Below are 11,311 nucleotides of genomic sequence, written 5' to 3' on the forward strand. Positions count from 1 at the left end.
ACATCTCCTCCTCAACTTTACTTTAGAAATGGTCTTAAGAGTGTTATTTTTTATTGGGTCTCAATTTTTTTTTTTTTTTTTGCTACTTTTATAAAATCAAATTTGAGTTTATCCTTATCACCCTTATCTTGTTCTCACTTTCTCCTTTCCTCTAACTCTTGTTTTATGGGTTGAATAATTCGGTGTATGAGGTATTTTTTAGCATGCAAACTGTAGATTTTTGTTAATTTTTTTGCCAACTTTGACTAAAAATTAAAATTCTTAAAGAGACAGAATGACTCCTAAATTCTTTACCGAAAAAATTATTCAGCATGTAACAAAATGATTTTCGAATAAATAAATCGAGGAATAATTAATAATCGAGGAATACATACAACACACCATCACATTAAATTATCCAAAGGTTATAAAAACTCTAATTATTTTTCAATTACTTAAACAAAAAAATCAATTTTTGTTAAAAATTGAAATTATTCTAGAACCCTCCTAGTCATGGTTAGATTACTTTAACAATTAATACGTCCCAAGTATTTAGAAATTAGTAGTTTAAGATTTCTTGTAAAGTTTGAAATTAAATTTTCTTTAAATACTCCTTTGGTTTCCGAAAGAATGTTACGTTTGGGGGTTTAACGTGGTTAATAAGGAAAATAAGATAGTGAAAAGAAATAATTAGAAGTCACATATGTCAAGTACCAAGGCATTAAATTAACTTTGAAAATAAGAATATTTGCATTAAAAGTAGGTAAATATTTTTTAAAATAGGAATAGTTGTATTGGAAGAAGATAAATATTTTGATAAATAAGGATAATTGCATGGAAAATATGTATGTAAAAGTGAAAATGTGAAAATAAGAATATATAAGTGCATTGGAAGTACTTTGCGAATGGTATGGATTCCTATGTATGCCTATAATTCTCTTCTGGGATCTCATCTCAAAGCAATGGAAGGCAAAACAATAGTGGAATCAAAACAATACTCGTATTTTTTTTTTTTATAATACTCCTATGTATGCCTATAATACTCCTAATTTAAGGATAAGTATTTCGTATATAATACAAGTTCTTATTCAGATTACTATATAATATAAAATAAAATTTGAAAGTTGAGGAAAAAAAAAAAATTATCTAATTCAAGGAATAATAGACACTCTCAAACAAAAGAAATAAAAAAAAAAATTAAAATGACAACACAAGTGGCCTCGAGATAAACTGAAATCTCTCCAAATAATCCCTAATTCTTATTAATTGAGTATGAATAAGCATTAATCTTTAAACTAATCATTTTTTTGGGTTCAAAAAACAACCCACTTTTAAAATCACAAAAAATAGCTTGATAACATACTTTTTCATTAAAATTCATCTTCTTCAATCCGAAGAGATACGACAGCGAAAGTATGCTCACCAACGACAGAAAATTATAGCTTAAATCTCAAATTTTTGAATGCACAAAGCTATGAGATTCAACATTTATCCATTACTAAAAGATTTGAACAAAAAAAATTACAAATAGGAAATAAACCCAAGAATTATAATGAGCTTTAAAGCAAAAACCATTTGGTCATAACATCAGCATTTCAAAGTTATGGACACAAATTCATATCATACCTCTCAAAATATAAACCCCAAATTTCTTTTTTACTCCGTAACAACTTGTCATTTTGGTGCAAAATGATCGGTTTTCTTTATTAATAACTTTATTTATTTATTTATGAAATTATAACTTTTATTTTATTTTGAATAAATACATATGGGGTACAACCGTACAAGTATGATGTAAAGTAAATTAAAATTACATTTATTGAGTAGTAATTTAGAAGCTACATCAAACTAACCCACAAAGCCAACAACCCGTTATTTTTTATTAAAGTGTTGGAATAGAACCAACAAAGCCAAACATGTAGCATCTTTTATATTTCTTAAATGAGGGACATTCTCAAGAGCATTAGGCTGGAAAAACTTGGTATGGTGATTCTTCTGAGCCACAATAACCACAAACTTTGGGTTCCACTTCTCATCCGGGAATTTACAAGCCTGCCAAGTTGAAAATTATCAAAGGATGATAGTCATGGGCAAACCTTACTTTTCCTAGAACTGCTTAAAAAAAAATAAAATAAAATAAAATAAAAATAAAAATTGCAGAGATCTTAAATACTAATCAGGCAAAAACACGTACCTAAATATGATAATATGTTCAGGCTTTCTTTTCCTAGAACTGACATAGAAATCAAGCAGAGCCTATAATGAGCCATTTTAGAACTGCTTAAGCTTAAGACAACATTTACACAAGTAACATCTTCTGCAAACATATCTCATGATACCTTCATCTTAGACACAAAATTGTCAATCATTTCAACCTTAGGAGACTGAGTCCTTAGATGCCCTGTATCGTGAAATCAACGACCATTCCCTGGAGTTAACAACCTAAAGAGCATAAGAACAAACAACATCAACTAATGTTGATAGCAAATTTTCCTTTTCAATTTTTCGGAAACGACGAGGAAGGGGGAGTGTAGAAATTTACAGCAGCAATTGATGGCACATCAGAATGCTCTGGTGATCCGTGAGATACATCCACCCCAAGAATTATTGTGGGAACTTTTGAAATCAGTGGTATAGAAAGAGTATGCTCAACAACGAACATGGAGTTCAACCCAACAAGCTGCATAAAGAATAGATAAATATGAGAAGCCGCACACATTTAAAAAAAAATAAGACCATTTAGATTATAGAACAAGTATGAACTCCAAAATCAAATTTTAATTATTATTGCAATTATTAAACATAAAAAATCAAATCAATTAAATAACAGATCCGGAAAAAAATCCATCAAAAAGCACCAATTTACCCCTAACCTCTAACAAATCTGAGAAACCCAAGCCTAAATTAGTACTACTAAACAATTCAGAAATCAAGCTGGGGTTGTGTTTACTTTCACACGGGTGGAGTGAAGACTCAAAACTTCAAAATTATGCAAATACCAATACATCAGTTATGAACCTCAGGCTAATTCCTGCTTTATTATGATTATGTCACTCTCATATTTTTGAAATATAAGAATGGTGTATATGCAATACCTGAATTTTTGAGCTTTACCCAAAACATGTGAAGTACAACATAAGTTCCAATTAATCTTGAAAGTGAGCTTTAAAATATTCCAAACGGAGAGTGAATAAAGATGCTCAAGTATGATATACTCCGTAGTAACTCTATCTTTACACAGAACAATCAAATTAATATAGCAAATACCAGGAACCAAATTTTATAACATGTGGTCCTTTATACATGCTTAACTGAAATTCAGAGATTTATCTACATGGAAATTAAACACCTATAAGATACATATTATATCAGAATGGTCTCACATACTTGGGCACTTACAACGAATTGGTTTTACAAGGATGTGAGAGTCAAATGATAATCCATTTCAGAATTCGATTAAGGTGTTACCTGCAAGTTATGAGCATGTAAGCAGAGTGTTAAAACATTTAATTCTGCTTTAATGGAAGTCTCAGATCTTAAAAGAGGAGAAAATAAAAAAATCGTTCAAAACCAAAACTCACTTCTCAAACCTACTTCACTGTAATCAATTTCTATCTCAAAAGGCACAAAATCTTCACCGTAGACTAAAAAATACACTTGTTAGAATGTGCATCTATACATGGGGTCTGATAATTAAAGGTTGGATTCATTTAGTTTCAGTTTCAAGTTCAAATTCCCTGCAAATTAGAGCTCATGCTTAAACTGTCCATGAAAACCTCGGTGATTAAATGATTATATTACAAAAATGAAAATTATAAATTAAAAAAATAATAATAATTGAATTAATTAAAAACAATTTGATTGAAGCCAATATAAAGCACATTCTTACAAATTTTTAAGCTTTATAGCACATGTAAGTGACCTACAAGGCCTCAATCAAAGAAGAAACATTCAACATGTGATCATATGAACAGGAATTTACATAACAGGTTCAGATGCTAAGAGAGAAGATTAGTGCTCTTGCTGACATTTCTTGTTTTTGAGATTAAACTTTTAACATTCCTAAATCCTGATGCAGTCTATACTTGATTCCCTTTCCGAGGCAAGTTCTAAATAAGTAAAGAGCTATAAAGAACCATCACAATTGAAACAGCTACAGTAGTATAACATATACCATCGTGTCAAACAATAGCATAAGCATGCAAAGAGATAAGTTGATAGCAGGTTACAATGAATTGAATTTGTTGATACATGCTTTCCAATGCAAGGCAACAATGGTTATTATTTCATTGTTTAATTCAGCAAGAAAAAAATCTTGTTAATCAAGCAACCGTTACCTCAAATGTAATGTTGCATGAAGCAGGAGCCCAATCCTCGGCAATATTCCTTTCAAGTGATTTTTGATCAGTTGTAGGTGGAACCTGAATGTCAATACCTGCTTCAGTTTCAGAAGGTTGTAAATTCATGACAAATTCCTGAGAGACAATATCAAAATCACTCAAGAACAATTGTATCTTAGGCAACAATTATCTAATGATTCTCATCATTGAGCATCAGACCCTATTCTCATCATTGAGCATCAGACCCTATTCTCATCATTGAGCACCAGACCCTCTGCCACAATAAAGACACGGTTTGTGCCATGAACATTAATTGAAGTAGAATTTAATCAGTAATTCATTTAGTATAATTTTGGGATTGTTATTTTGTTTTTGTGGTGTTAGTCGAAGAATTTCTCCTGTATTTCGATTCATATCATTTTCCTTTTATTTGAATGCTAACTGATTTAATTTTTGTTTATTTCTGGGTTTTCCGCAGGTTTTCGATTGAATTTGATTTCAAATGGCTCTTACTTAGCAACTTGCTCATAAGGTATCTCTTCATTCCCATAGTTTCTTTCCAAGTCCTCTGATTGTTGAGGCACCGCCCTTAGATTTCACCGCTGCTACTCCATTCTTGCCCAGAGAAATGTAATATGGAGGGAGGTGAAAGAAAATGGAGGTGAGAGAGATGAATGGAGAGGAGAAGTAATCAAAGGATAGAGAAAGCACCACCGCCTTAAATGAATGGTGGAGCAGGAAATGGGGAAAAAGCACCGACCTAAGGCAGAAGGGCAGAATTGACAATACATTAATGTCAATTCGAATACTGTAGCTTAGCTACAGTACTTGTCTTATGAATAGTAAATTCTGGCGCTATTACACTCTTGCCCTCAACATTAATGCATTGCCAATTTTGCCCTTCAGCCTTAAGTCGGTGCTTTTCCCCATTTCCAAGTCAGTGTTTTTGCTGAAGTAGAATATGCAGACAAATTCAGTGTTTTTGTTTCACGAATGCATTTTCTTCAAATAATTTAAGAAAAAGCTATTGAGAGGGGAAAAAATGCCATCACTCAAGCTCAGCAAAACACGACATAGTGAAATGTGGAGAATGTGGCCCTTTGATAAAATTACATATATAGAACACTAACCACAACTCCATTATCCAGCCGTTTTGCTGCGACAATGTACTTTTTCATCAGATTCTGCTTGCTTTCTTTCTCCACCTTAACTTCTTCTTCTAGAGGTTGGTAAATCTGATTATAACAAGAATTATTTCACAAAATTAGGGGGAATCTAGCATTACATAGAGTACATTTCAGAGATCACAACCGTCATTGCAAGTAAAAAACAAAGAGAAAACAAATACGAGAGGAAGATGAAAGACTATAATCATCTTTAATTAGTGATCATCCATTAAAACATTCAAATCAACAAAACCAACAATAAAATGATATTTTAAAACCAAATCAATCTAATTAAATTATCACTTGCCCACAATAATATCTGGAGTTGATATAAGCCTCATTCTCAAGCAACAATGCCACAATCTAACATCAAAATTAAATAAATAAATATACCCCAATGATATAATGGAGACCACCACCTCCATAATTTCAATCACTTTTCTCCCTTTGTGGCACACCAGTTCGATATTTGGCCTCCATTTTCCTTGACCGTAATTACTTTTCTTCTACACTCACCAAAAATAAATAAATAACAGTAGCATAAATCATAAACACTCTAAGTGTACATTCAGGATTATCTTAATAAAGTTATCTAGCATCTCACGGGAAAAGCGCAAGCCTGAGTAAAATAAAGCTTATTAGGACAAAATCATGGATTATAAATTAGAAATGACTTCATTATATCGAAAACATCAACAATGATAGCACTGTCTAAAACTAAAAAGAATCCTACTTTTCATAGTTATAAATGCAGATATTAAGAATGAGGTAACATTTAAGCTAGATGAGAATCAAGTACGTAGCGGACAATATTTCAGCTCATTAGGTTGAATTTGACAAAGTACTGCTTGAGTTCAGGTAGGCCAAGCAAACCCAATGCTCTATGGATTGATTGCATTTCGTTCAGTGAGAGTCTTTAAAATTACACCCGTTCTAGGATAGACACCCTATGTAACAACAAATAACACACTATAAGCATATTATGGCGAAATTTCAATGCAATTTAGACCTTCAAACTCAACAAGAACACACCATAATTCGATGAAACTGCACTAAGTGACTGCACAACATAAGGTGCTTTCCTCATACTTCACATCAGTACTATAATTTCCTAGAAGGGAGACAAAGTCATTTATCAAAATCTTACACAAACAACACAATTCCAAAAACGGGTATCAAATTCAACCAAAACCCCTAAAATCTAAAATAATTGTTTTTTCACTAAATTATAGGAATGATCACAAAAGTAACAAAAAAAATATCAATATATATAATGATGAAGAAACGCATACAAATTTGTAAATGATGAAGGTCAAGGAATTCTGCAAAACAAGAGATTGAACAAAACATGAATTGGGATTTTTGGCCCAGCAAAATGGAAGCTTTTTACACAAAAATATTCATTAAACCGTTTATTTCGTTAATTTGATCAATATAGTACAGTATAAAAGAGATGAAGAATATAGATCAAATATAGTGATTTTTTAATTTTACCTAAAGAAGAAAACTCTGGCACTGGAAACTACCATTTAATGATTCTCTTTCTTCTTGTTTTTGAATAAAGCTAACTCAAATTCCTCCTGCAAATATACATAAATACATACAATGTTAAGGAAAAACCATACATAGTCTAGAAATATTTCATATGCACGGGATATACAGATTTTAAGGAAAACACACACAAAACCCAGAAAAATTTAATTACAAACCTCAATTTTTTCAAATACCCACAAAATTCATTAAGCAAACCATGAATTCCACTGTTCAATGGAGAGGAAAGCTCAGAATTTGCTTCAATGGAGGATCAGAGAGAGCTCGAAAGTGAAGAAAAAAAAAAGTTGAACAAACATCAAATACCCTGGCCATTTGTACAAATTAATTCAACATAAGAACACAAAATTAACAAAATTCCATAACGAAATTAACAATAACAATGCAAAATAAAACCCTTATTTCCGCATTACCACCGCCTGAGGTTTCACTGCTGCTGCTCGCCTGCTCCATTTTAGCGATGTAATCTATGCCCAGAGAAATTTAAAATGGAGGGTGGAGAGAGAAAATGGAGAGAATCGATTTTGAGAAAATTAATTAAGAAGATTAACCAAAAACACATAGCATAAAAAAGAAAAAGTGGATTTATATGAAAATTAAAGCTATACATACCCTAGATTGTGAAATTGATGTTAGATGATTATAAAAAGGATAAACATCTTACCTGAAGAAGCTGCTTTAATGGAGGAGATTAAGCTCAGAGCACGCAGCAAGCCTTCAATGGAGAGCGAGGAAAAAGAAAGGACGAAAAGGAGCACCAACAGACATTTTATAGCAAACAAAACCCCCGAAAATGAGGAAGAGCAGAGGAGAGAGATTGAGAATTGTGGTGTTGAGGAAAACCAGGAATAAAGTAGTCAAACAAGAAGAGAAGCCTAGACAGATTTTCACATGCAAAGGGTAAATATGGCAAACCATTAAAATTAGGGGCAGCAAAGTAATAGCACCACTTTTTACTATTCATAAGCAAAATACTGTAGTTGAATTGGACTTTTAAAGGTTTTAGATGTTTATCTACTCGTTTCTTTAGCAATCTAACTTGTTTAACTTCTTTGAGGGAAAGTTCCTTACTGTTTTTTTGTGTTACGTTAGCGAGGTTATCAATCTTTTGAAACCAATAACAAAAGGGGCAGCCCCTTAATACTCTAGAACAAGATAGGGTATTTGACTTGTTTGGTAAAGAACAATATTTACCTCAATAATGGTCATTGCTAGAACTACTTATCTAAGATTTTTCAGTGAAGGATCGAGAGATGAAGTTAAGTTAGCTCCCTTATGCTTAATTGACTTTTAATGATATGAGAATACGAATTTCTAGTCAATGGAGTGTTCTTCTCATCAATGTTTTATCACTTGTTTCATGCTTGTAATCACGAGAGTAGGTTATATAATCTTGACTCAAGTAATCCCTCTAGCTCGAGAGTTGTTGGATGTCATATATGACTTTCCCTAATTTATCCCTCAATTTACCTTATAATGCATGTTAATTGCGGTTTGTGATGAAGTTGAGTGGTGTAGCCCAAGCCCTAGACCTCTCTTAATATTGTTAATCTCCTCTTAGCCTTTAGTTTATTTGATCTAGTAGAAGTTAATAAAAAACACCAACCAAAACTTGACTTGACTTAGCTTATTTAAACTATAACATTCGGTGGATGATCCAAGTCTCTCTTGGGTTTGACCCTTTCTTACCCTTGCTATTAGTTTAATGAGACGAAGATAGGTTTATTCTCCTTAGTAGGCTCGACGACGGCCTATCAAAGTCAAAGGATGAAAGGAGACTAAACCAACCAACTAACACTAAAAATTAATATGAAATAAATTCTACTAGGGCCAAGATCCACATTGTGCAATTAATAAAAAAAAAAAAAGAGAATCACATTGACAATAAACCATGCAAAGAAAGAATTAAGATAGATATTGATCACATTTAGAGGAGTTCCTCAAACAACTTTAGTTTAGATCCTTCTACAACTTAGTTCATAAGAGAATGTCAACCAAAATGCAATCAATAATATCAATTAAGCTCCCATCCATTGCCAAATTAAGATCAATATGCAATTAAGTTAGCCAACAATGGTGATCAATGCTAACAACATGTCTCCATCAACTCAATTAATTTAATCACACAATTAATCATCAATGTTCATCGCATTCCACTCAATCAATAAACACAATGCTTCACTCAACACCTATCAGATCTAGATCTACTCACTAAGCATAATTGAATAAAGCAATTAACAAAACAATTAAAGGAATCAAGAAATAATCAAGATTGAAGATCAATTACACTAATTTAATCAAGCAAGTTATTCAAGAAAGCAATAAAGGTGAGATAGAGTAAGAACTACTCATTGATTTGTTGGGTTTTGCGGTGTCCAACACCGCGTGGAAACAAAACCCGATAACCGGATCGCATGCATAATAATTACAACATAAATAAAAGCATGCAAAATAAACATAAACATAAGAGAAGAGAGAGAAGAGAGAGAATGCTCACCCTTGTAGCGTGCTTCGCTCAACCTCGAGCTCGGACTTGAAAGCTTCAAGTTCCGCAACTGCGAGAACCTCCGACGGCTCACACCCTCGCTACCGAACTGCACCGGTCCCTACCCCGAAGCTTAGTCGGGGCTAGACCAAAAATAACTTAGAGTTATTAGAACAAAGGTTTTCTCTTCTTGGAGATCCCTTAAAGTTCACCAACTCAAGTGTCTTTCCCAAATGCCAATTGATTGGTATTTATAGGGAATAGAGCCCTTGAAATCCCATCATCTTTCAATGTAGGATAGTTGGTAAAAAGGCAAAATAGAATTTAATTTAATTCCAAATTAAATTAAATAGCCATGAAACAATAATCAAATGACAAGTGTCATCACACAAAGAGGGAGTAGGTGGGAGGACCACCTTGGCCTTGGAGAGCAAGGCAAGGCTTGCCCCCACCTACTCGGTCAGCCCGGTCAGCTGCCCAGCCTTGGGCAGCAAGGCCAGCCTTGCTGGCAGCCTTGCGCCACAAGGCTAGGCACGCTAGCCTATGGCTGCAAACCCACGGATGCCACCGCAAGCCCACGCACACACGCACGCCAGCAGCAGCACCAGCAAGCGAGCAGCAGCAGCATAGGCCCAGCAGCGCCCTCGCAAGCACGGCTTGCTTGCTGGCCTTGCTGGGCAGCCAGACTTGGGGTGTTGTGGCGCGCAAGCCCACGAAGCAGCCCCAGCCAGCCTCGCACGCCACGGCCAGCCTAGCTGGGCCTTGCGAGGGCTCGGAGCCTTGATGCTTGCGGCCCCTAGCTGTTGGGTTTCGTAGTGTCCGACACTACGCGGAATGAAACCCTCCCAAAATCCGCACACAAATTAAAGTAACTAAACATGCATATTAATTAATAACCACATAATTAATTAACTAAGAGAGAGAAAGAAACGATCATACCCTTGATGCGTGCTTCGCTCTTTCTTAGAGCTCGTACTTGAAAGCGTAGAGCTTCGCAAATGCGCAAGCCTCCAACGGCTTTCACCCTCGAGACCCGACCCGAACGGCCCCTACGCCGAAGCTTAGTCGGGGTTAGACCAAAAGTACTTAGAGTATTAGAACGAAAGTGTTCTCGCTTGTGGAGATCCTTTCAAGTTCACAACTCAAGTGTCCTTTCCCAATGCCAAATGATTGGTATTTATAGGGAAAGGAGCCCTTGAATTCCAATCTCCCATCAATGTGGGAGAATTGGTAAAAAGGCATTTATTCAATTTAATTTAATTCAAAAATCAAATTAAAATGCAAATGAATCGACAAACAACAAGTGTCAAGTGGAGAGCAAGGGGTTAGGTGAGGACCACAAGGGGGGGACCACCCTCCCCATGCTCCCCAAGCAAAAACATCACAAAACCAGCTCCCACACTCAAACAATGCACGCGCGCCAGCTGGTGCTGCCAGCCTTGGGCGCCAAGGCTACCTCGCTGGCGGCCTGACCCCTTGGCTAGGCCTGCTAGCTGGGCGCTGTGCGTGCACGCAGCCCAGCACGCAAGCACGCACAGCCCGCAACCCACGCACGCATTGCGTGCTGCTGCTGCTGCTTTACTTGTGCTAGGCGCAGCCCAGCACGATTCTACCTCGCACGCTAGGCCTTCGCACCAGCCCGCAATAGCAAGCCTCAGTGATGCGGGCTGTTATGCGTGGTTGTGCGCTGCTATTGCTAGCGAGCTCGCACACTCGCTGCGACCATGTGCGAGGCCCAGCAAGCACTTGCGTGCTGCTGGCCTTGCGATGGTGCGGCTTGTGCTGCTAGC

At 35.5% G+C, this 11,311-nt stretch overlaps 1 protein-coding gene across 31 annotated transcripts; it reads right to left on the minus strand.

Annotated features, from left to right (window-relative positions):
- Nucleotides 1-1,631: 1,631 nt before the first annotated feature.
- LOC145597334 (protein argonaute 4A-like) lies at nucleotides 1,632-7,876 on the minus strand. 31 transcript variants are annotated; one of them, XR_014103332.1, is made up of 11 exons: nucleotides 7,701-7,876; nucleotides 7,195-7,503; nucleotides 6,980-7,065; nucleotides 5,879-5,991; nucleotides 5,450-5,554; nucleotides 4,833-4,934; nucleotides 4,317-4,400; nucleotides 3,379-3,447; nucleotides 2,522-2,659; nucleotides 2,174-2,421; nucleotides 1,640-2,031 (listed from the first exon to the last, which is right to left on the minus strand). XR_014103332.1 is itself a non-coding variant. In XM_081653472.1 (11 exons), the coding sequence occupies exons 6-10, from the start codon at nucleotides 5,908-5,910 to the stop codon at nucleotides 2,356-2,358; spliced, it is 399 nt and encodes a 132-aa protein (XP_081509598.1). In that variant the 5' UTR covers nucleotides 5,911-6,432; nucleotides 6,518-6,596; nucleotides 6,778-6,807; nucleotides 6,980-7,065; nucleotides 7,195-7,503; nucleotides 7,701-7,876; the 3' UTR covers nucleotides 1,641-2,031; nucleotides 2,174-2,355. The 31 variants fall into 31 exon arrangements, 19 of the variants coding, with proteins under 19 accessions (XP_081509604.1, XP_081509606.1, XP_081509598.1 ...); XR_014103327.1 differs by having other exon boundaries at nucleotides 1,641-2,031; nucleotides 4,317-4,414; XR_014103328.1 differs by having other exon boundaries at nucleotides 1,641-2,031; nucleotides 4,317-4,417.
- Nucleotides 7,877-11,311: the final 3,435 nt, after the last annotated feature.

This window comes from Chenopodium album, chromosome 20 (genome assembly GCF_948465745.1).
Source record: "Chenopodium album chromosome 20, dcCheAlbu1.1, whole genome shotgun sequence".
NCBI lineage: Eukaryota > Viridiplantae > Streptophyta > Magnoliopsida > Caryophyllales > Amaranthaceae > Chenopodium > Chenopodium album.